The 25,430-nt window shown below is 48.3% G+C and overlaps 2 protein-coding genes across 19 annotated transcripts in view; one reads left to right on the top strand and one right to left on the bottom strand.

The window, feature by feature from the left end:
• The window catches only part of PRELID3A (PRELI domain containing 3A), a 49,448-nt gene extending 43,627 nt beyond the window's left edge, over positions 1-5,821 (bottom strand). For 7 of the 16 annotated variants that reach the window (XM_070778969.1, XM_070778967.1, XM_019986683.2 and 4 more), the window contains exon 1: positions 5,653-5,805. The gene's annotated coding sequence lies outside the window, so the exon portion shown is untranslated. Of the gene's footprint in view, positions 1-5,652 lie in introns of all 16 variants that reach the window. The other 9 variants (XR_011563833.1, XR_011563834.1, XM_070778968.1 and 6 more) reach the window with 5 other exon arrangements.
• Positions 5,822-5,915: 94 nt separating this feature from the next.
• Positions 5,916-24,969, top strand: AFG3L2 (AFG3 like matrix AAA peptidase subunit 2). 3 transcript variants are annotated; one of them, XM_019986797.2, is made up of 17 exons: positions 5,917-6,158; positions 10,294-10,393; positions 10,775-10,852; positions 11,158-11,264; positions 11,406-11,558; positions 13,603-13,677; positions 14,643-14,767; positions 16,450-16,723; positions 18,156-18,293; positions 18,755-18,908; positions 19,208-19,315; positions 19,417-19,542; positions 20,042-20,152; positions 20,568-20,683; positions 21,058-21,258; positions 22,484-22,678; positions 24,352-24,969. In XM_019986797.2, the coding sequence occupies exons 1-17, from the start codon at positions 6,042-6,044 to the stop codon at positions 24,589-24,591; spliced, it is 2,418 nt and encodes an 805-aa protein (XP_019842356.2). In that variant the 5' UTR covers positions 5,917-6,041; the 3' UTR covers positions 24,592-24,969. The 3 variants fall into 3 exon arrangements, with proteins under 3 accessions (XP_070635066.1, XP_019842356.2, XP_019842357.1); XM_070778965.1 differs by lacking the exon at positions 18,156-18,293 and having other exon boundaries at positions 5,916-6,158; XM_019986798.2 differs by lacking the exons at positions 5,917-6,158; positions 10,294-10,393 and having other exon boundaries at positions 10,775-10,851; positions 11,156-11,264.
• The last annotated feature ends 461 nt before the right edge of the window (positions 24,970-25,430 follow it).

Below are 25,430 nucleotides of genomic sequence, written 5' to 3'. Positions count from 1 at the left end.
CCACTGACAGATGAATGGATAAAGACGTCGTGGTACATATACACAATGGAATATTACTCAGCCATAAAAAGGAACGTCAGTCAGTTCTGATGAGGTGAATGAACCTAGAACCTATTATACAGAGTTAAGTGAATCAGAAAGAGAAATATAAATATCATATTCTAACGCATATATGGAATCTAGAAGAATGATACTGAAGAACTTACAGGGCAGCAATGGAGAAACAGACATAGAGAACAGACTTATGGACATGGCAAGAGGGGAGGAGAGGGTAAAATGTATGCAAAGAGTAACATGGAAACTTATATTACCATATGTAAAACAGATAGCAAAGGGGAATTTGCTGTATGGCTCAGGAAACTCAAATAGGGACTCTGTATCAATCTAGAACGGTGGGATGGGGCAGGAGATGGGAGGGAGTTTCAAAGGGGAGGGGATATATGTGTACTGATGACTGATTCATGTTGAGGTTTGACAGAAAACAACAAAATTCTGTAAAGCAATTATCCTTCAATAAAAAAATAAATTAATAAAAGAAAAATTCTACAAGCTAGGCTTCAACAGTACGTGAACTGAGAATTTCCAGATGTTCAAACTTGATTTAGAAAAGGCAAAAGAACCAGAGATCAAAGCGCCAACATCCATTGGATCACAGAAAAAGCCAGAGAATTCCAGAAAAACATCTACTTCTGCTTTATTGACTACACTAGAGCCTATGACTGTGTGGATCACAACAAACTGTGGGAAATTTTTAAAGAGATGGGAATACCAGACCACTTTACCTGCCTCATGAGAAATCTGTATGCAGGTCAAGAAGCAAGTTAGACCTGGACATGGAACAACGGACTGGTTCCAAATTGGGAATGGAGTACGTCAACACTGTATATTGTCACCCTGCTTATTTAACTTATATGCAGAGTACATCATGCAAAATGCCAGACTGGATGAAGCACAAGCTAGAATCAAGATTGTAGGAAGATATATCAATAACCTCAGATACACAGATGACACCACCCTTATGGCAGAAAGTGAAGAGGAACTAAAGAGCCTCTTGATGAAAGTGAAAGGAGAGAGTGAAAAAGGTGGCTTAAAGCTCGACATTCAAAAAACAAAGATCATGGCATCCAGCCCCATCACTTCATAGCAAATAGATGGGGAATCAATGGAAACAGTGGCAGATTTTATTTTCTTGGGCTCCAAAATCACTGCAGATGGTGACTGCAGCCATGAAATTAAAAGACACTTGCTCCTTGGAAGAAATGCTATGAAAAACTTAGCATATTAAAAAGCAGAGACATTACTGAGCTGGTAAAGGTTCATATAGTCAAAGCTATGGTTTTCCCAGGAGTCATGAATGGATGTGAGAGCTGGACCATAAAGAAGGCTGAATGCTAAAGATTGATGCTTTTGAACTGTGGTGCTGGAAAAGACTCTTGAGAGTCCCTTGGACAACAAGATCATCAACCAGTCAATCCTAAAGGAAATCAATCCTGAATATTCACCAGAAGGACTGACTCTGAAGCTGAAGCTCTAATATTCTGGCCACCTGATGCAAAGAGCCAACTCATTGGAAAAGACTGATGCTGGAAGGATTGAGGGTGGGAGGAGAAGGGGGTGACAGAGGATGAGATGGTTGGATGGCATCACAGACTCAATGACATGAATTTGAGCAAACTCTAGGAGATAGTAAAGGACAGGGAAGCCTGACATGCTGCAGTCCATGGGGGTCACAAAGAATCAGACACAACTGAATGACTGAACAATACATCCCAAAAGGCAATTTCAGAATACGGAAATCAGGTTTTTCTGGCCCCCAGTCAAGAAACTGACTCCCTTCAGGTTTAGCTGGGTGATTTTGTCTTCCTAAAAACATGGAGAGAAGGGTCTCCCTCTGATTAATTACTGCCCAAGTGGAAGGGCCCTTACTAAGTTCTTCTCAGCACCCCTGTATGTGTGCATGCTAAATCACTTCAGTCATGTCCAACTCTATGCGACCCTATGGACTGTAGCCCACCATGCTCCTCTGTCCATGGGGATCCTTCAGGCAAGAGTACTGGAGTGGGTTGCCATCCCCTCCTCCAAGGGATCTCCTCAGTTCAGAGACTGAACTTGAGTCTCTTATGTCTCCTGCATTGGCAGGTGGATTCTTTACCACTAGTACCACCTGGGAACACTCTCAACACCCCATGGCAGTAAAATTACGTGGGATCAACAACTGCATTCACCTGTTCCAAATCAAGCCGGTTCCTCTTGAGTCCACAAAGGACTCCAGCTATGAAAAGGAAGACACCTCCAAGTGGACCTGTGAGCCCACTGAAGGCCTGAGGTTCCTATTTAAAAATCAACAAGTAGGGACTTCCTTGGTGGTGCAGTTGATAAGAATCCTCCTGTCAATGCATGAGACATGGTAAAGGAAGATTCCACAAGCTGTGGAGCAACTACGTCCGTGTGCTACAACTACTGAGCCCATGCTGTAGAGCCTGCAATCCACAACTACTGCAGTGCGCTTGCCTAGAGCCTGTGCTCCACTACAAGAGAAGCCACTGCAATGAGAAGCCCACGCACTGCAACAAAGAGTAGCCCCGCTCACCACAACTTAAAAAAGGTCCAGGCAAAGCAACAAAGACCCAGAGAAGCCATAAATAAATATATAAAGTTTTTTAAAATTACAAATCAACAAGTTGAATATATATACTTAAAAGACAGACATTGTGGGCAGGTAAGTAAAATGAGTTGGTGAGTTGGACTCCTAGCTGTCATTTTTGCTATTATTCTCTTACTTATTTCAACTCAAGAAAGCTCACTGCTGCCACCCTGAAACCATTATTCACCCTGATATTTGTCTCCCTTCTATGGGTATCCACACAAGGGGGATGGAAGAGCAACTCCATAGTACAAATATCCTTCGTAGGAAAAAAATGAAAGTCTTAATAACTGTTGTATCTGCCACAACAACCCTCATGAGGCCCTGGGGTGACCCATCTTCTACTCAGCCTCAGCCAACACTTCTTTCTACATCCTTAACCAGTCCAACTAGTCTTGGGAACCACGCATAGAAGGGCTTCTTTCCATGGTCAACTGGACATGCTTTAAACTGTCCTCAGTCATCTCTGCACTAACTTGACTGGAAAAGTACCCAGCCTTTTCTGAAAACCCACAGGGATCCAACTTTCAAGACTTCAAGATCTGGTAGTCATCTTTAGGGATAGGACATGACGCATATGCTGAAGGTCGTTTCAAAGATACAAATGCAAAAGAGGGACACCTAAAGTGATCTCAACAGAGATAGATGGGACCAGAATTCCACCCATTGTATACATCTGGGATCCTGGTAGTGCACGACCTACACCCATTTTTGAAACTGGAAAGGGGGCACTCTACCTCCTTCATTCACAGAATGTAACATAACTGCCTTGCTTGAAGAGGAATCTCTTCCTCCCAGATAAGACCCAGTTGCTAGAGGTGGGGATCCGAAGCAAATCAAGGCCCCAGCTGCACCTACTAAGCAGACTCCACCCTCACCTGGCAGAGCCAGCTTCTTCAAGTAAACAGAACCCAGATGTGGCTATGTGCTCCAGGACAGGTTAGTTTTACCCTAACCTCAGAAACCCAAAAGGAAGGCTGCAGGGTCCCATTCATGTGCGTCCCCTCTGAGCGGTGGCTACCAATGCATACACAGATGATTAACCATGGTATCCTGCACATTCGCCTTTTTAGCCCCTGGAGGAACACCACTATATGTCTTCATTCCCTACCCCTGGCTCAAGTGTGCAGCTGGCCTCTCTTGGCAGGCAGTGTAACTGCTGTTGGTCTAGTGGCCCCACAGGGAGATTTTGCCTACCACAAGGCAAGGCTTCATAAGTAGGGAATTACTCTACCCCAACCAGGAGCACGAGGAATGTACTCTCCAGACTCTCAACCTCCCTTCAGTTCAGTTCAGTCATGTCTGACTCTTTGCGACCCCATGGACTGCAGCACGCTAGGCCTCCCTGTCCATCACCAATTCCCGGAGTTTACTCAAACTCATGTCCGTCGAGTTGGTGACGCCATCCAACCATCTCATCCTCTGTCGCCCCCTTCTCCTCCCGCCTTCAGTCTTTCCCAGCATCAGGGCCTTTTCAAATGAGTCAGTTCTTCGCATCAGGTGGCCAAAGTACTGGAGTTTGAGCTTCAGCATCAGTCCTTCCAATGAATATTCAACACTGATTTCCATTAGGATGGACTGGTTTGATCTCCCTTAATCCCTAGCCAATGTAGAAGACTGGCCTTGGGCTATCTCCTAGCACAGCAGGGAAGGGTATTTGCAACAAACCATAAAACCACGTTGCACCTACATCATCACCACTGGCCAGGTGGAAGATATCCAAAAGGTATATAAAGCAGGCTCAACAGCTACACAATTTTGGAAAGGGTAACCGCAGTGCAGACTCCATATGGACCACAGTCAGAGGAGTACTGTTAATACATACCCCTGGTCCTACCCCTATTTGGACCTCTGTTCCCAACAATACTTTTGCTGAATTTTGGCCCCTGCCTTCTAAACCTGCTTGTTAAGTTTGTTTTTTCCACATTACAAGTTTCACCTGCAGGTGACAGTATGCCAGGAATTTCAACCTGGCCCACATGAAGATGGAGACAACCAACATCACCTGGACTGAGCTGCAGTTTCCTACTCCCTGCGCTCCATCCGTGTCCCGGAGGCCCCTACCTCTGACAGCAAGGTGGTCTGGACCCCACAGGTAGGGATAAGCCCTGACTCGGCTTGAAGCAGCTACAGAAGGTGGACCTTCGACCCTTAAAAGACTCTAAGGGTCCAGACTCCTTGAGGGGGGGCAATCAATGTTAGAGCAGGCAGAATGAGCAGAGAAGGGGGTGTGGGCCATGTGACAGGAGACCTTACATCCTGTGACCAGGCGGTTCTTGAGGAGACAGACAAGGGCGGGAACCTCCGTGTCAGAAAGTAACCTTCTGCTAGTTAAGCCCTCGTTACAATAGAATCACCACCGCACCCGGGCATTGCCCGTCCCGCGCCGGCCACCAAAACAGACTCGAAAGACCAAACGACGAACAAAACTCGCTGCCCCCTGAGGAGGCGGCGGCCGGAAGATCCAGAGGAGACCCCCGAGTCCCGCCCGTTAGCTACTACCCCTCTTCCCCGCCGTCCCGCCCACGTTACCGACTCGCGGGGAGAAACTTGGGACGGCCCTCGCGCTCCCGCCCCGCAGCCTCTGAATTCTCTCTGTGAGGAAACGACCCAGCCTCCGGGGCCGCGGCCAGGCGGCGAGACTCAACCCTGAACTTAGCTCCCGCTTCCCTGCTCTTCGGCCGCTGAGGAAAGCCCGTGCTGCCTACACCTCAGTCGCGGTCACGCTTGCCTGCTCAAACCCATCTGGGAAAGAACGCGCCCGCGTCCCCGCTCCCCCAAGCAGGGCCCTCACGACTTGACCCGCCACAGTCTCTCAAGTCTCTTTCCTCATTTCTTCCCCTCAGGCCCGGTGGGCCTACCTCGCCCGGGCGCACAAGTCCCCCTCACTGTGGGAGCCTGACGGCCGCGCCGCTTCACCTGCCGTCGGCCGGGTTCCTGACGGCACCGCCACTGACAAGGCCCCACAGAACAGACGCTCAACAAAAAGTATGTGACGAGGGACCTACCGAGAGAGGCGTCCGAAGAGTCGAAGATAGCCTCTGCCTGAGGGAAAGATCCACTCCGCCGGGCCTCAGCAGCGTAGGCGGGGCGCACCAACAGGTGCAGCGCCTCTGCTCGCGCCCGACCCGGCCCCGCCCCCTCCTGAGAACGTGTCCCCCTCGGCCACGCCTCCGGTCCTGACTGGGGACGCTCCGGAGGCGGGGCCGGGACGTGGGGCCCGAGGGCACGCCGCCGTGCGGCTGACGTCAGCGCGCTGGGGCGGGGCGAGGCGTGAGAAGACGCAGAGGTGCGTGGGGTCGCGGGCGAGCCGTCCCGTGGCCTCCGCTCCGGGTCCTCTTGGCCATCCGGTGCCGCCCCCGCGTCCGCTCCCGGCCTGAGCGGCGCGCCGGCGGCCATGGCGCACCGCTGCTTGCTGCTATGGGGCCGGGGCGCCTGCCGGCCCCGCGGGATGCCCCCGATGCTCTTGCCTGGCGGCCGCACGGGCTCCACCGAACGGCTCTACCTGCGGATGGTGAGTCCGGCACCCCCGGCCCGCTTCCGGCCCGGCACCGGGCGTCAAGGTCACGGGCCCTGTTCTCGGTGTGGGTCCCCGGGGAGCGTGGAGACGGGTTTTGGGGCGGCGGGTCTACCCTGCGCCCGGGAGGCCTGCGGAGCTGAGAGCCCTGGGTGGGAGCTGGCGGCGCGGGCTCGGGGGTGGGGCTGTCGCTGCCTGGCGGACACGGCACTAGTAGATGGAGTCGTTAACGGTGTCCCCCACCCCAGCCCCCGAGGGGCGGTGCTCTGTCGCGGTCAGGGCCGGGATCCCGGAGCCGAAGTTGGCTGTGCCCACGGCGGACCCTCCCGGCGCAGATTGAGCGCGCACGAAGCCCCGGCGGTGGTGGGCGAGCTCGAGGGTCAGCCCAGGAGGTGTTCTCAGATCTCCATGGAAAGGGCGTTCCTGATGTGTTCTCCTCGGAGCCCCCTTCCCTGCCCGGCTGTCGGTCTTCGTCTCTCCTGCTCGGAATGGCCCTGCACGAGGTCTTTTTTCCTGTTTCTGGCATTGCATCCGTTTCCTTGTCTTACTTGCATCGAATCCCTCCCTCTCTTGCCTCTTGTGAGTACTGGACTCAGACCTGTAACAGGCAGGTAGGGATCTGCCCTGTGAGTTTGCAGGGTTTTTGTCAGGAGTCTTCTCTAGAAGGCCTTGCTTGTGAGTGAACCTCGAATGCCGAGGTGTGAGGAAGTCTGCTTGTGAAGGTGCATGACACATTCTCTGGTCCTGCCCTGGAGATCTGGGTGGGGACGCTGGAGCATTACTCTGGATTTTCCTCTAGGTTTGTGCATCTGTTAAAAGTCTGTTCTCATAATGAGGTTCTGGGGAAAAAGATTTCTGTGTGTGTTCTCAAGTATAATCCTCAAATGATTAAAACTGGTGTTTCACAACTGAAAAATACATCATCAAACATAAAACCTAATTTTCTAAGTGAGGTGCTCTATACTTAAGTTTTGCAAATTCATGTCTTTTATATGTACTATTTCAATGGGCTTAGATTAAATAGGGGGAAAAAAATCATCGATGGTTCTTTTGTGGAAAATAATCTTATCTTTAAATGCAGTCAGAGGTTATTGCTAGAGGTATCCCTGCTCAACACAATTTGAAAAGATCCTAAAGGGAGCTTGTTATTCAGCAAACTAATAATATTTGTTTATACTGTGTACCCAGTTCTGTACTTCATTGTCACACAAAGACTTGCTTAGTATGATCGTAGTAATATTCTGAAAGCCGCTTACTCTTAAGTGGCTTTCAGAATAATTGGAAGTAATTTAAATGTGAGTATTGCCACACAGTTTTAAAAGTGCTTTTCCATGTCTTATTACTTTTGATTCTCACAGTAGTATCCTGGGGCACTCATCTTCTCCCATTGTAGATGTGTGACTTTGAGGCCCCCAATATCATGAGATGTATTGAAGATCGTCATGCAAAAAATCAGATTTCCAGCTTTACCAAAATTGAAAGTTATAACACCATTTGCTGGAGAAGGCAATGGCACCCCACTCCAGTACTCTTGCCTGGAAAATCCCATGGATGGAAGAGCCTGGAAGGCTGCAGTCCATGGGGTCGCTGAGCGTCCGACACGACTGAGCGACTTCCCTTTCACTTTTCACTTTCATGCATTGGAGAAGGAAATGGCAACCCACTGCAGTGTTCTTGCCTGGAGAATCCCAGGGACGGGGGAGCCTGGTGGGCTGCCGTCTCTGGGGTCGCACAGAGTCGGACACGACTGAAGCGACTTAGCAGCAGCAGCAGCACCACCACCACCATTTGCCTGAAGAACTCTGGGTCCTTCAAGTCCCAGGCTAGGTGTCGCTTCCCTGTGACGTCCCTGGCTCCCTTGCACGTGACCCCTTCCTTCTCTGTGCCACCTCTCCACCTTTATACTGAAGGGTTTGTATTGTTGCATGTAAGGTACCTTTCTGTCTTTTCTGAGTTTCTTCTGGGCAGCACTGCTTCTGGTTCCCTGGTGGACTCCCCGCTGCTTGGCAGTACCAGGCCTGGAGCAGAAGCTCTGACTTGTTGGCCTGTCCAGCATGGATATCAGGTCATTTCAATCCACACCCTTAATGGATTTGGCATTGGGAAATATTCACATACAACACACTCTTATCCATTATCAATGGTTATCTCTTAGGCCAAGTATTCTCAGTCTTCAGGGAGGGCCCAACACAACAGAAGCTCCAGGTTCTCAGACCAGCATTGCTGTCAACCAAGAACAGTGTCAGTGTTTCTGTCCTACTTTGCAAGTAATTGTGTGTTGATTTGGAGTTAAGTCAGCTCATTCTTTTTTAATTGACATTTTCTAATTCAGATATCATAAAATCCACCGTTTTAAAGGGTACTGTTCTGTGGCTTCTCGTATATGCACAAGGCGGTGCAACCATCACTCACTATCTGTTGCCAGAACATTTAGAAGAAGCCCTATGACTGTTAGTGGTCGCTCTCTGTTTCTCCCCAACTATTCCTCCAGCCCAGGCAACTGCTGACCTATAGCCTCTATCATTGGCCTGTTTCAGACGTTTCATAAATATGGAATCATGTAATACGTGATCTTTTGTGTCTGGTTTTTTTAACTTAGCATGATGTTTTCAAGATTTGATGCTACCATCTATCTACTTCATTCCTTTTTATGGCTGAATAAAATTCCGTTGTGTGCATATACCACATTTTCTCTGTTCATCATCAGTTGATGGACATTGGGTTGTTTCCATTTTGGGGCCATTATGAAAAATGATACTATAAACATTCAAGATTTTGAGTGGACATATTTTCATTTCCTTGAGCAGGAGTGAATTTGCTGGATCATGTGGTAACTTAACTCTTCATTTAACATTTTGGAGAATGCCAAACTTTTCCAAAGCGGCTGTGCCCGTCCCCTAAGCAGTACATGAGGGCTCCAATTTCTGCCCATCCTCACTGGCACTTGATATTGTCTCTCTCTCTCTTTTTTTTTTTTTTAAATTATAGCCACACTATCGGGTGTGAAGTGATTTTTGTATGGTTTTGTGATATTTTATTTTTCTCATGAGACCATAAAGGAGGGAAATGAGGGATGGGTCTAATGCAGATAAGCTTCACTTTAAACACTCTCACCTGTATGTAAAATCTTGTCTTCCAAAAAAATGGTGGTGTGAACTTTTCACTTTGCCAAAGGATAGAATCACTTGAACTTAACTGTCAGATTCAGCTATATCCCCTTCAGTGTCTCTACATCTAAACATTTAATAAGGAGCTTGTTCAATTTGTTTACATTATATTCTAATAAACCTAGGCAGGGCTTCCCTTGTGGCTCAGCTGGTAAAGAATCCGCATGCAATGCAAGAGACCTGGGTTTGATCCCTGGGTTGGGGAGATCCCCTGGAGAAGGGAAAGGCTACCCACTCCAATATTCTGGCCTGGAGAATTCCGTGGACAGCCTATGGAGTCGCAAAGAGTCAGACATGACTGAGCGACTTTCACTCACTCATACCTAGGCAGTATTTACAGTTTTTAGCAAATATGTTACTTAAAGCAGAGATGTATCTGTAAAGGGACTTAGCAGGATGACAGTGTATCAAATAACTTCAGCAAATGCTGCTAATATAAGGACTATCAGACATTGGACCATGGCTTCCTTGTCTTTGAACCCAGGTAAAGTTAGTATTGTGCTCACAAACAGCATCGTTCTGTAATGTCGGATAAATGACCTTGCAGTGTGATAGACCCGGCAGGTGGGGTGGCAGGTAAAGTTAGTATTGTGCTCACAAACAGCATCGTTCTGTAATGTCAGATAAATGACCTTGCAGTGTGATAGACCCTGCAGGTGGGGTGGCAGATATTCATGGCAGTTTGCCTTTTGAATGCTACACATCAAGGAAACAATGCCTGGGCCAATGTGTTGGTAGGGAATTGTGCTCAGGCTGCAGCTCTTAATTAGGTGCCTGGGTTGGAGGTGCTGTCTTCTGGGTGAAGTGTGTGTCTCCTAGTTCTTACTGGACTGGAGCGGCCCAGGGCCGGACAGCCCTCGTGCTCCCTTCAAGGGAGTCCGTAATCACCTGTTTGAAGGGTAAAATGAAGCTCACTTAAGACTCACCTTGATGTGACCTTCATGCTTCTCTCTGTTGTCTTGCAGCTTTATCGATATGCCACGACTCAGGCGAAAACCAGCAGGAATTCCCTTCTGACAGATGTGATTGCTGCTTATCAGAGACTCTGTTCTCGGCCTCCAAAAGGTAAGCACTCACATGTGACTGTGACGAGGGACATTCTTACACAGACTCACTCTTGGCCTCAGCAGGGCAGGTGAAGAGGTGTGGTTTCAGTTGATTTCTAACCACCCCACCTCCTCCCTCTCATGTGATCAAAGCCATGACATTATGTCGCCTTCACATGTGGCATCTTTGTCAGTAATGACCTGGGCAGGCCAGCAAGACTTCTCAGACCCCTCAGGGTTGTGACTGTACCATCTAGACTGTGATTTACTCCTGCACAAGCAATCCTATACTTCTAGCTTATTCTTTTTCATGAATCAGCTGCTTTAAAAACAAAGAACATACGTACACAAAACGTGATGAATTTTAGTTTGAAGTTAATTTTTTTTCCTTTTCTAACAGGATTTGAAAAATACTTTCCCAATGGAAAAAATGGAAAAAAAACTAGTGAACCTAAAGAAGTTATGGGAGAAAAAAAAGGTACTGTTTCAAAAGACTATGTTTGAACTTACTGTTTTCCCCTGGTTTATGATGTTGCTGATAGTTGTCACTGAACAAGGAACATCTTAGCTTAAGTCAGTTCTGAGCCCCCTGTGTGTGAAGTGCCTGGAGTGTTCCTGGGGGCTCCCCCCTCTATCTTAGTCTCAGGCTTCCTCACAGCACTGTGTTTAGTAACTCATCAATTGCCACAATGCATTTTGCAATGAGTTCATTAAACGACATTAATGGAAACATTGTTGAGAGATTCAGATGCTGCTGTGGACACACACTCTGTCTGTGAACAGAACCCAAGCCAGCTGCTGCCCCGCGTCCTTCTGGAGGAGGAGTTGGTGGCGGTGGAAAACGAGGCGGCAAGAAAGATGACTCTCACTGGTGGTCCAGGTTCCAGAAGGTTCGGTTCGTGGCTTTGGCCCCTGCCCACCCCCGGAAAGGCTGAGTGGTACTCACGGCCCTGGGAGGGTTCACACCCTGCACAGCAGAGACTGCGTTGTCTTGTCTCACCCTTCATACAAATATCTGCTTCCTCATTCAGGGTGACATCCCATGGGATGATAAGGAATTCAAGATGTACTTTCTCTGGACCGCCCTGTTTTGGGGAGGATTCCTGTTTTACTTCCTGTTCAAGAGCTCCGGGAGAGAAATCACGTGGAAGGACTTTGCTAACAACTATCTTTCCAAGGGAGTTGTAAGTATCGTGTGGGCCACAGGCAGCAGGGATCAAAGGGTGAGTTCAGGTTAGGCCAATAAAGTGATAAACAGACAGCACGTTGCCAGGCTTGTTCGTCACCAAGTCCCATATTGTATGTTTCTAATGCTGGAAAGTATAGCAGCCAAGGAACCTGTGAGTTTTGACCCAGCAGTTTCTACATTGACCATGACCCCCCTGTATCGCTTTCCCTGGAGAGCCTAGTTCTGGAGCCACTGCTCCTGATCTGCTCTGGCACCCGGTCTACTCGGTTCTCTCCCTTCTGCCGTCAGCTGCCTCCCTTCCCTCCCTGGCCAGCCCCTCTAGGTTCTAGCACGGCATCACCGCTGTGACCTCCTGCACTCCCGGAAGTGGGTGAATAAGTGAATCAGGTTTTACTGCGAGAGTGGACGGGCTCTGAGTGAGGCCCCAGGCAGGAGCTTTGCCTCTGGGCTGGGTCTTTGCCAGTTGGATCCTGTTGTGGCTCATTTAAGATGCAATGGGCTATAAGGCACATGTTATTTTACACGTTACTTAGATTGAGTGGACTGCCAGGGACACTTTGACATCTTGTCAGCTGTCATGTACATTTCGTGTCTGAGAGGTTAAAATATGGAAAATGTCTATCTTAGAAGTGAAGAAACAAAGTGATAGTGAGAGAAGCAGGATTTGACCAACTCTGAGCCTTGGGGAAATGACTTAACCTCTCATTAATCCATGAAATGAATAAAATAAGGATATTAATACTTAAAAAATGTAAAGAATCTAAAATTATTTTTAAAGATTGTCCAGTAAGGTGAGGACAGACAGAATGGAAATAGTCTTTCAGATTTTGAAGCAGGTGTCTTGCTCATGAAAGTGAGGCTCTCAGGTTTGTAATTCCCAGGTGTCGTGGAGAGCCTGCACTCTGAGCAGTGACTTCTATCCTCTGAGTATGGGGACAGGCCCCAGGGAGGGTTCTCTGTTGTCACGTCTCCTCCTGACCCGCTGGCTCTGTGCAGTTGGTCTGCTGTGTGTGTGTATGTGTGTGTGTATGTGTCCCCCATAAACCCAGCAGGTTTATGGGGGACGGGGTCCTCTAGTCAATGCTTTCCAGACAGTGCGCCCCTGTTCTGGCTCTTCCTGGGGTCTCCCAGGCTCCCTCACTTTATATCCTGGGCTGATACCTTCCAAACTCCCTGCCAGAGCGGACTTGACGGCAGCAGGGAGCAGGCACCCACCAAAGGCACTCAGCTCCCAGCAGCCCGAGGCCTCGGGATGAGGTGTGCAAGTGACCAAAGAGTCCATAGAGTTAGGAGGGTCCAGGGAAACAAGGTCAAGCCATCTCAAATCTCAGAGGGGCAAAATTTAGGAAGTTTTGTAACGGCAAGTGAGGACATAGCTCAGTGGGAGCGTTTTAGAGAACGTTTGGTAGGAGCATGAGTCGGAGAGTAGTGTGCAGCGTCCAGCAGAGCTGAGGGCAGTTGTGCCCTACAGCCCAGCCAGCTGTGTTCACCACAGGCGCGCATCCCGGGGAGTTCCGAGAGACAGGCCCAGGCATGATGCGTAGCAGCGTCCACAGTAGCATTGTTGGTGTTGGGGGAGTGTTGGGAATAGTCTAAAGGTCTTTGAACAGAACGCATAAATAACTTGGGGTGTGCTTATAAAATGGGGTCTGTGCAGAACTGACATGTCAGCAAGGAAAGGCCTTACAGATATAGTGATAGAAGAAAAAGTTGTAGAAAAACAAATGCAGACGAGACCATTTGTAAAGTTTAAAAACAGGCAGATGTGAATGTCTGTTTAGGGTTAGGTCTTTGTGGCCCATGACCAGGCCGTGCTTTGGGGTGGCCAGCACCAGTGCACAGCGGCCACCCCTGGGTGTGGGACATGACTGGGGTTTGTGATGTTTTGTTTCTCAAGCTGGAGGGGAAAACACAGGGTGTCTTTACATTATTCATCATTTTTCTTTGTGTGTCTGAAATATATGCATTTTAGATGAGCTTAGAAGAATGTCTCTAGTCTTTCTGTAAGTTTATGTTTGAATATTTCTTTAAAATTCCAGGTAGACAGACTGGAAGTTGTCAACAAGCGATTTGTTCGAGTGACTTTTACACCAGGAAAAACTCCTGTTGATGGAGTAAGTGATGTTATTAAGTGATGTGAACTAGCTGTCAATTAAGTTCTTATATTTAAAACTGAAAAGCCAGCTTTCCCTCACACTGGCTGTGTCAGAGCAGCTGTGATCTGCACTAACAGTGACAGTGTGACCCTTGTGTCCATCACATGTGCAAACCCTTGGGTCAGTGGTTTGGGTTTGGTGATCACATTGGCTGTACATTTAGGAACCAATGAGTAAAACCTGGTTTTCAGTATTCCAGTATCTATGATTTTTCAAGACTGAGAACAGTTGGTTAAGAAAAAAATGGTAAAATCCGAACTGCTTATGTCTTGAGACAGCTTTTGTCAAATCAGTTTAAGAAGTGTTCTGCTCATCTCTTTCCCAACTGTTTTGTGATGTTAATTTCTATTTCTGTTCTTATTGTTTAAAAATATTTATATTTCTTGTCCAACCAGTCTGAGCTCTGTTCCAGAGACACCAGGTTGAGTTGAGGGGATTATTGGTAGGAAACAGGTGATTCCCAGCCCTCCTGGGCCAGAGCCCCAGGCCCACCCCCAGTCCTGGGCATCCTGCAATCTTCTAGCTCACCCAGGGCCGGAGCCCATCCTGACACTGAGGAGTATCATCGCAGCTGCACCCTGGTGTGGGACCAGACAGCTGATAAGTCCTGGAGAAAGGATGCTTGTTTATGAAAAGGGTTGTCTTTTCAAGTAGAGTTTTTGTTTTTCTGAGTTTATAGTATTAGGACAATAGAGGAGTACTGGAACTGTAGAAATGTTTATTGGCCAAGGGTTCTCACTGAGTAAAGCTTAATCACTCTGGTTGTTAAAGACTGGTTGTTAAACCAGTCTTGCGTTAGTCTTAATCTCATTGTTGGGTTTTTTATTTGCAGTATTTCTGAAAAATTCTTAGGAAGTTAAACCCTTTGTTTTGTCTTCGTTCCCCTCACAAAATTAGGACATTTCACTTTCCTGTCTTTACAGCAGTACGTCTGGTTCAATATTGGCAGTGTGGACACCTTTGAGCGGAACCTGGAGACGCTGCAGCAGGAACTAGGCATAGAAGGAGAGAACCGGGTCCCTGTGGTCTACATCGCCGAGAGTGACGGGTGAGCCTTGGGCAGTGGACTTGGGAGGCTGCCTTTGCGCCCAGGGCTTACGGTGTATTCTGTCACCAGGGGGCGGCACATCACACTTTGTATTCTCATCAGGCCTCTCAATCTGGCCTGAGTTCTTTGCAGCCATCAGTAACTTACTAGATTTTGCTAGAGACTGGTTGGTTTTTTGCATGTTGATATTTCTTGATTAAGCAGTGATGTGGGGTCCATGTCCAATACCCTGACCTTGAGTAGAATTGTAGCATAAAAAGCCCCTTTGTGTTAAAGAGCGGCATGCCCACCTTTTAACTGTCCTTTATGTATTTTCTATTTCACAGAATTTCCAGGATTTTTAAGTAATGCTTCTTCCTCTTTGGTCAGAGCTGCTTCTTCCCTTAGAGGTTTTTTGTCTTTAGAAAGACCAGCTCTGGACCTTGAGGAAGGGCTTGTTGATTTCAAGGGTTGCCTCTCTTTGGTTTTACTTTGGAATGTATGGCCTTTGAGTTCTGCCCAAAGATGCCCAGGTGGATCTCAAGGCGGTGACTCATTTGCATTAAATGCAGAACACATACCTTGATTAGATTAAGAGTTTGGGAGTGAAAGTAGAAATAAAGCTTGATTTTCTTCTACATGTAAAACAGCATGTTAACGGAGCTGATGGTCTTACTCAGCTCTGGGAACTCTATTGAGTCATGGTTTGTGTAGCCCTACAATCTCCCTGCGGTACTTAGGTCCCACCAGCTATCAAAGTTGTTTCATTCTTGGGGTGATATGTCCCTCAGTCCCTGAGGTTAACATACAGTTCCTTAACTTTACAAGCTGGTGCTGAAACTTTACGAAGAGTCTTATTGCATGTTCTTTAAACCTTTATTGTCAGTGCATTGTTTTTTTTTCTCTAGAAGTAAACCAAAGGTAAATTGTTCATGGTTCTTGCTGCCTGCTGTAGCAGCCTTTACAGTTTTGTAATAGATGAAAAATTAGAAAGTTAATTATTATTTTATTCTTGTTTCATTTTTTTACCTAAACTATGTACCAGGTTTTGACCTAAATTTCGTAGGTTAAGTTAAACTAAATTGCTTTATGTTACCAGTATACATCTATGTCCACAGTTTCGTGGAAATTAACTTAAGACAAACAGAAGGCAGAGACTGTAAATCATCTCTGAGCCACTCCCCAGAGTGGGTGAGGGTTGGTGGGCACCCTGCCCCTGGGCCTGTGTGAGCCTGCACAAGCCACCCCACCATGCTGGGGAGACAGCACTCCCCACTGCTGCCTTTGCACAGATTAGATATTTAGAAGACATCCCTTCAGAAATAGTTGATCCATTCCAGTAACAGGACTGGAATGCAGGCTAATACCAGAATTGTATTAAAATTATTAAGTCAACGAATTTCTTTGAAACTTCATATGTAGTGACTGTAGGTCACAGGTCTAGCCTGTGTGTGTGCTGGTTCTCGGGTGTGAGTAATGCGGCCCTGGAGAGGGTACGCGTTAGGAGCAGGTCTTCCTTTGGTCTTACTTTCTGAGCGTTTGCTTCAGTGACACTGATGCACATAGATTCTCCTTGTGCCTCAGGTGAGGTGTTGGGGTACCTGGCTGCCCAGGTAGAGCGTGTGCATGTTCTGCCGAGGCAGGTATCTGGCAGGGCGGTCTGAGCGGGCGCCCTCTGAGCTCTCGCTGTCATGTGTCTGCAGCTCCTTCCTCCTGAGCATGCTGCCCACCGTGCTCATCATCGCCTTCCTGCTCTACACCATCCGGAGGGGCCCAGCCGGCATCGGCCGCACAGGCCGGGGCATGGGCGGACTCTTCAGTGTTGGAGAGACCACCGCCAAGGTCCTCAAGGATGAGATTGACGTGAAGTTCAAAGACGTGGCCGGCTGTGAGGAGGCCAAGCTGGAGATCATGGAATTTGTGAATTTCCTAAAAAATCCAAAGCAGTATCAAGACCTGGGAGCAAAAATCCCAAAGGTAAATGAACATTCAGAAGTCAGTTTTCAGCTTAATAACCCTAAATCCTTTGAAGGGTTTCTTGATCTCTGAGGTTATAATTTTATGAACTGATTACTTCCACAGTAGCTGCTCTTCTCTCCTTCCTCTATTGTAACCTGCTGGTCTCTGTTTAACTCCTGAGTCTTTTCAGTCGACTGTCCCTTGTGAATGTGTCTCCTTGAAAATAGTGTGTCTCTTCCCCCAAGGTGTGTTTCCCCTCCCCTTGTTGTGCTACTTTCTCTCCGCAGTGTGTTTTGGACGCCCTATCTCAGCACTGTAGTCCCGGGCAGGCTGTCTCTGCTCTGGCCCTGCTGTCCCTCCCCCAGCAGCTTGAGTGGATGGTCTGCCTGGTCTGGCACTTACATTCCAGGCGAGCATGCCTTCTTCCACCACCACCTACTGCCAGACTCGGGCAGCCTTGCCCATCTCTGCTCCCAGGAACAGGCTCAGGCATTAAGTAATGAAGAGAAAATCTTTAACTAAGGTTCTAAAAAACTCGTTAATAAAGTTACATGAGGGAGTCTTTTCTAAAGGGAATCATCACTTCCTTGATTTCATGTCCTGCCTTCATGGATGAAAAGTTACATTTTACAGTTTTATAATTTGTTGTACTTAATTAAGTATGTGTTCTGCTGCTGCTACTAAGTCACTTCAGTCGTGTCCGACTCTATGCGACCCCATAGACAGCAGCCCACCAGGCTCCCCCGTCCCTGGGATTCTCCAGGCAAGAATACTGGAGTGGGTTGCCATTTCCTTCTCCAGTGCATGAAAGTGAAAAGTGAAAGTGAAGTCCCTCAGTCGAGTCTGACTCTTAGTGACCCCATGGACTGCAGCCTTCCAGGCTCCTCCATCCATGGGATTTTCCAGGCAAGAGTACTGGAGTGGGGTGCCATTGCCTTCTCTGAAATATGTATTCACATCATACTTAAGCATCTCCACGACTTAAATAGTTATAGTGTTTGAGCAAACACATATTTTTCTTTTTAAGTTTATCATTGGTTATTAGATATTTACTTCATTTGTGAAATTTTAAAGGAAAGAAAATAAGCAAAATGAAACTGGAAGTATAATATTTGAAGTTAACCTCAGGTGGTTTTTTAGTATTGCTAGATTCCCAGCTTAAGTCACCCTTTATATACTGTTAGATCTAAAAAGCAACACTAAAAATCTTAAAAAGTAAGGGAAGTATTTCACATTCTTGCCAGGTTTTTTAAAACAAAGTAGTCTCTAATAATCTTTTCCTTTCTCTTTTTATTAATAAAAGCATTTTATATTTGTTTACATGTTTAAGAAATATTTAGGATATGTCACTAAAGTTTATAAACAGATTATACCTTGAAATTATTTATGGGTATGCAGTTTATTTTTCTGAAATTGTAGTTCAGTATACTTTTCCTTTTTTTATGTGAAGGGTGCCATTCTCACTGGTCCTCCAGGCACTGGGAAGACACTGCTGGCTAAGGCCACGGCTGGAGAAGCCAATGTCCCTTTCATCACCGTTAGCGGGTCTGAGTTCTTGGAGATGTTTGTTGGTGTAGGCCCAGCTAGAGTAAGTCTCACCTCTTGCTGTGTTAACTCAGCAGGTCGGAAGGTGGGCACAGGACCCCTGCCACAGTGGGGTACCGCCCACCTTGGGGCAATGGCTGGGTGGGCTTGAGGGGTCATGCCTTTGCTGTGTGCCTGCATGGCTGGGTCTGTGAGTGAGTGTTATAAAGTCTACAGCTCTACCCTGTTGCCTCTGAGTAGGACAGAGGTGTGTAGCATCAGTTTGTTGGTGTTCGTGCTTCTTACACAACAGTAATTGATGAGATTTTAGAAATACTTGCTCACCTTATATCGGTTTCACACCATTTGCCACATGACTTCTTTGCTGCTTTCACCTTTTAACATCTGTGCTGTGCAGTGCTGTACACAGATGGTCTTCCTGGGGGCAGGAAGCTTGGTGTCTGTTTTTATTAGGATAATACTACTCACTTGTAAAGTGACCCCAGTGCTTGCGTTTTCATCCAGGTCCGTGACTTATTCGCTCTTGCTCGGAAGAACGCCCCTTGCATCCTCTTCATCGATGAAATAGATGCGGTGGGAAGGAAGAGAGGCAGGGGCAACTTCGGCGGGCAGAGTGAGCAGGAGAACACGCTCAACCAGCTGCTTGTGGAGATGGACGGTGAGTGCTCCATCACCTGTGTCTATCCTGTACTTTCCATTTGTTCTTCCTGTGTCTAAAATGAGAGTCCTGTGCTGGTAATTTGTCTTCAAGTAGTTGATCATTAAATCTTTAGGTGTTAGGTATGATGTTAAGGGCAAAATGAATATAGGAAAAATCATTTAAACTTGTGATTTAAAAAACCACTAGATAATGGGAAAAAAGCAGTGGTGTATCTGGTGCTCATACATTCTTGACAGGGACACGTTATCTTTCTCCTCACAGCATGTAACAGCAATGATGCCTTTGTCTGTCTCCAGGATTTAACACAACAACCAATGTGGTCATCTTGGCGGGCACCAACCGACCGGATATCCTAGACCCAGCTCTGATGAGGCCAGGCCGCTTCGACAGGCAGATCTTCATTGGTGAGATGGCTTTCTTGCCCTGGATTCAGGCCAGTTCTCATGAGGAGAGGTTGCAGCTGTTTCATTATGATTTTTTTCTTCCTTAAAAATAATTTCTCAAGGACCGCCGGACATTAAGGGAAGAGCCTCTATTTTCAAAGTTCATCTCCGACCCCTGAAGCTGGATAGCACCCTGGAAAAGGAGAAGCTGGCGAGGAAGCTCGCATCCTTGACCCCGGGGTTTTCAGGTGGGTGAGCTCAACCCTCGGTTCTGTCTACAGGACGTGACTCTTCCTTTCTCGTTCCCTCTGTCCATCCTTGCAGATTCAACATGAAGCAGGAGGGACCACCTGCAGCCTGAGAAGAGTGTATTCATGGGCACAGGTGCCTCAGAGTTCCAGGGGCCTGCTTAAAATTTTTTGTTGAGGACATACATTGTGTTATGGTTTATTTGTGTTGCCATATAATTTCTCTAAGAAGTTAATTTACAGAGAACTAAGCATTAGTTGGTGGACATTTTAAAGCACAGTCTTAGTTTGCTTTCATCATATAGTCTGTGGAGATAGATTACTGCCCATGGGTGTCTGTCCACTGCTGGTCCTTACATTGTGCTTGAGGGGCCAGCTGTGCTGGGCAGGCCTGGGCGCTGGAACCTGCTGGTGGTGGGGACCTGGTCTGGTCCCTCTTCAAAACTGTGGCCAGTGAGCTCGGGTGTATCTGGTGGAAAGCTGCTGTGTTCTTTCACAGGAGCCGATGTTGCCAACGTGTGCAACGAAGCTGCTTTGATCGCTGCGAGACACCTTTCAGATTCCATAAACCAGAAACACTTTGAACAAGCAATTGAACGAGTGATTGGCGGTAAGGCAGCTGGTAGACCGCACATCCAAGGGCTGACAGCGTGACTCTGCGGCCAGGGAGTATGTCCACCCAGGCCTGGAGCTCGCGGGCAGCTTAGAGTGTCTGCACAGAGGCTTCCATGTCGGATGGATCTGAGACAGGCTGCAGGCAGGGAGAGGTCTTCCCTTAATTATAGCAGTCTAGTTGTTTTCTTTTAAAAAGCACTTGTAGCCTTCCTGTTTTCCAAAAATTTCATCCTGTGAGTCTAACGTGCTCTGAGCGAGACATAGGTGATGGATAAACAGCTGTAAAACCAGTTAGACTGGGAAGGCCTGTGATGTGTGTTCTTTGTGAGGCTCTGAGTGGTGGTGTGTGAGCCTCTCTTGATGTCGTTGTCACTAAAACAGCAGGCTTTATTTTCTTTTCTGTATGTCAGGCTTAGAGAAGAAAACGCAGGTCCTACAGCCTGAGGAGAAGAAGACAGTGGCATACCATGAGGCAGGCCACGCAGTTGCCGGTTGGTACCTGGAGCACGCAGACCCCCTCTTGAAGGTGAGTGGCTGGGGGGCACGTAGTGGGAACATCTGACAATGGCACTGAGGGGAGGCATCATGCATGGACGAGTTACAAAGTTTGGAAAGAAAAGTGTCTGGAAGCTGAAGGGATTCACTCCTGTGGGTCAAGTTAGCAGGGGACCCTGCTCGGCAGTGGCCCTACTGTCAGTCCTGGGCATTCGCGGGTGGGTTTCGTAAGAGACAGAAGCACCGTGTAGGAGTCACTTGGGGTGAGGTTATCCCAGGAGGAAATGCTCTCCTAGACCAGCTGCCTGGCCGAGGCCATGGGGTTGCCCGGCCGTGGTGCTCTGCTCGCTGGTGAGTTTGTCAGCTCCAACGGCCGGGTGCTCAGTGCTGCTGTTCCCTCACCAGGTGTCCATCATCCCACGAGGCAAAGGGCTGGGCTACGCTCAGTACCTGCCCCGGGAGCAGTACCTCTACACCCGGGAGCAGCTCCTGGACCGCATGTGCATGACCTTGGGCGGCCGCGTGTCCGAGGAGATCTTCTTTGGCAGGATCACTACCGGTGCCCAGGACGACTTGCGCAAAGTGACCCAGAGTGCCTACGCCCAGGTGAGAGGACGGGTGGGCTGCCTCCTCGCCGCCGCGTGGGCTCCGGAGCGCCCCTGAGGCTCCACTGGCCTGGGCTTACCAGGCAAGGGTTCCTCCTTCAGAGAAGTTCAGTGTAAGGTAATCAAAACTTAGGAATAGAAACTTACATTTTGGTCACTCGGTATTTCGGATTTACTGAGTGTGTGAAGCATGTCTGTAGAGTTTAAGTCTAGTTTCAAACCTGCAGGACCCTACGTGGACTCCCCCTAAGCTGGGAGCAGTCACCCTGTGCACCCACCCCACCCCATTTGCCTCCATTCCCAGAAACAGTCAGGGTGCTCTCTTGGAGCTTGATGTCAGTGACTTTGGGAACTCCTCAACTGTGATTTTTTTTTTTCCTGTGTCCTAGCACCTCATTTAAGTTTTTCCGACTCTTAACTTCTGTTGTTATTTCTTTTTTTCCTCACATTCCTGATTTTGGTTAGTTTTTTCTGAAGTTGGGTCACAATATTCATCTGTTCGTGGACGTCCCTGCATCCCACTTTCCTTATCTGCATGAAGTTTGTTTTCCTGATCTTCCAGGAAGAAGGTGGATTAAGACAGTGTTTCTAGTTTCATGGTTTTAGAGTATCTTTTTCTGTTGTTTTCATGAACTTTTGAAAAATGTGCTTCCTGCTTTCTGAGCTGTGCTGCTCCCCTCTCTTACCTGTGCCTCCTCTTTTTTAGTCAGTTTGGATTTTACTTCCAGACGTTTCTTCTTAGTTGGGGTTCTGTATGGTTACTGTGGGGGTCTCTACAGCCCAGCCAGGCCCCAGGGACGCAGGGAAAGTGCAGGCACCCCTCCCAAGTTCCTGGAGCAGCCCAGGTGATGCAGGAGGAGCCGCTGGGTGCCCAAGGTCATGGCTTCCGTCTGTCACAGGCTCTGGCTCCTCCTTGCCTCCCCTCATGCAGAGTGATCTCACGCACGTCTCATGACTGCTGGGGTCTGTCCCCACCTGTTTGCTGCCTGTCTTGGTTGTACATATTGTCTGCCCATTTCTGGTCTTGTCCCCACTGCCCCATCTATGCAGAACACCTGGTCTACTTGGCCGACTCAAGGCTGCCATGTCATTTTGCCGGGTTGAAGAGTAGTTCTGCAGTGAAGTGTGTGCATGCAGTGTCCATGTTGCCTTGTTGACATTTTATAAAACCCATGAGCCTGTGAGCAGAAATGGATGCCCACCACTGGCCACGCCTTCTTCTTCAGATTGTTCAGTTTGGCATGAACGAGAAGGTCGGGCAGATCTCCTTTGACCTCCCACGTCAGGGGGACATGGTGTTGGAGAAGCCGTACAGCGAGGCCACCGCCAGACTCATAGATGACGAAGTACGAATCCTTATCAACGATGCTTACAAGAGGACAGTGGCCCTCCTCACAGAGAAGAAAGCTGACGTGGAGAAGGTAGGTGCCGACTGTGGGAACACTCCTCTGCATGGTTTGCAGAGGCCGTTGAGGGTGATTGGTTGGCTGGTTTGCAGACACCGCCATTCCCCCTGTGCCTGCTGATCCTGGTTCCTCCCTCCATCCTGATGCTCCGTCGGTGGGGATGACGGGGAACAGAGGCGGGTGTGATCTTGGCTCCTGGCTCCTGGGAACTTGAGCGCAGGATTAATGAAGTCTACTCGTAGTACCAGGCATATGGCTGAATCTGCACTCACCTTGCCAGGTGCTTACAGGTGCAGGCCTGCTGGGGTTCCCCATTGCTTTTCCCCTCTGGAGCAAAGGAGATCTTAGTTGCCTAGCAGGGACTAAACCTGGGTCCTCAGCATTGAGAGTTGAAGAGTCTGTGACTCATAGAGTTAGAGACAAACATATGTGGATAAAACGACAGGACATCTGGGATTGTCTCCAAAATAATCCAGGAAGCAGGTGGAACAAAAGTGGTCATGAACAGTGGTTACATGGGGTTGCATGGGGTTAGTTATCCTTTTTTTCTATATATTTTTGGTACATATTTGAAATGATCCATGCTATGCTATGTTATGCTAAGTCACTTCAGTCATGTCCGACTCTGTGTGACCCCATAGACGGCAGCCCACCAGGCTTCCCCATCCCTGGGATTCTCCAGGCAAGAACACTGGAGTGGGTTGCCATTGCCTTCTCCAGTGCATGAAAGTGAAAAGAGAAAGTGAAGTCGCTCAGTCGTGTCTGACTCTTAGCGACCCCATGGACTGCAGCCTACAAGGCTCCTCCATCCATGGGATTTTCCAGGCAAGAGTACTGGAGTGGGGTGCCATTGCCTTCTCCAGAAATGATCCATAATAAAATTTAAAAAAAAATTAAAGACAGAAGAAAATTGCTTTATTGTTTGGAATCTTTAAAAACAACATTTAACATAAACTACACATGTGGTGAGTTTCCAAGTTGGGAGTCACCTGAGGAACCGAGTCTATTACGAGGTCCATTTACAGTTTAACTGGCTTCGTTTCTTGGTGACAGAGGCTCTCACGTGAGCTGTTCCCTGCCCGCTGACACCATCGCTTACCTCCCCTCTTGTAGTTGGTGGGGCCCCTTTTTCTGTGGCCGTGTGTCCTGTCATATTTACAGTTCAGCCACACAGAGACCAGAACTTCAAGATGCATGTTTGTGTTTGTCTCTGTTTTGTCCGCCTCCCTTTGAAATTCTCCATTTCTGTCCTTTCCTCGTCCCCACCCCTGCTACTTGTGCCACTTCTTCCTGCAGCCTCCCCAGAGCTCCTTCTGCTCTGGGAGCCACGGGAGCTCTTGCCTCCTTTGGAAGTAGGTGGAGCCCAGGGACAGCTTCTTGCTCTTCCTCAGGGTTGTCCCTCCTCGACATGTGTGCAGAGCTCCTTCCCCACCTACCTCCCCAGCAGGGCACAGAGTCACACCACATTGCATGCCGCCCTGCCCTTCCTGGGGACGTGTGTTTTCCAGGATTTTTATACTTCTTATTAAAAGTTAGGGTGAAGATCTATTTTAATAAGATATTCTTATTAAGAGTTAGAGTGAAGTTCTCAAAGCCCTGGTTTGGAAGGGGGTTGGTTGTAAATAAAAGGTTAGCTTGGAGAGATGGCGCTGGGTAGCTGTATTTAATTGCAGGTGTTCATGTTCCAGGTTGCTCTGCTGTTGTTAGAAAAAGAAGTGTTAGACAAGAACGACATGGTGGAACTTCTGGGCCCCAGGCCATTTGCGGAGAAGTCTACGTACGAGGAGTTTGTGGAAGGCACTGGTAGCCTAGACGAGGACACCTCACTCCCCGAGGGCCTGAAGGACTGGAACAGGGAGCGTGAGGGCTCAGAGGAGCCCTCGGGCGAGAAGGTGACCAGCCCGGTCCAGGGTGCCGGCCCTGCGTAGCTCCTGGTACTGCATCCTTAGAGCCGCCCCAAGGGCACGGCAGGAAGGGGTGCTTCGTCCTTGGCCTTGGAGGTCACGGGTGGGAGTGCGTCCCCAGCCTCCAGTCTCCTGTGCCCTCACATGGGGGTGTGCTCACCATCACCCACCCTTCACTCCCACCTCCCTCAGAGTCTCCCTCTGTGATGGGCTATGAAATTAAAGAGTATTTCTACTTGATTTAATATTTTAAAGACGGAACCCAAGCTACATGCTGCTGTTCTGTGATGGAGTGGTTTTCTAGGAGAGCTGTGTAACATATTTAAAAATATGAATGTATTGTGTAAATACGGCTTCTTTATGTCACAAATAAAGTGTAAATGCTGCGTTTTTCCTTCTGAACACACGAGGGTCACTGGTGCTGCTTGGGAGACATCCCTTCAGAAAACACAATGAAAAGGAACTGAATGTCATCCACATTTAGTCTCAGACTGGTGGTTCTCTTCCAGTCTGACGAGACTCTCAGTGATGCCTCGACCTGTCCGCCCTGAAGGGTTAACTCGGTGTGAGCCGTGCAATGGCATCAGGGCACACACACACTCAGCCAGTCAGGACCCAGCCTCGGTCCCCCATGTGCGTCTCCAGTAGACATGTGACCACCACAGCGGGCTGAACAGCGGAGAGAGCGTGGCCCCTGGGCTGGAGAGCCCTATGTCTTCATGAGGTCACTTTTGCTGTTAGAAGGGGTGACATGCTGCTGCGTCACCAGAGAAACGAGGGCTGCAGGGTCACAAACCGAGGTCAGAACCAGGCAGAGCCCCAGGAGGACGTTGGTCTCCAGTGCCTTCTCTGGACTTGGGAGA

The sequence above is a fragment of the Bos indicus genome, chromosome 24 (assembly GCF_029378745.1).
Source record: "Bos indicus isolate NIAB-ARS_2022 breed Sahiwal x Tharparkar chromosome 24, NIAB-ARS_B.indTharparkar_mat_pri_1.0, whole genome shotgun sequence".
Lineage (NCBI taxonomy): Eukaryota > Metazoa > Chordata > Mammalia > Artiodactyla > Bovidae > Bos > Bos indicus.
This window is presented reverse-complemented; position numbering and strand designations above follow the sequence as displayed.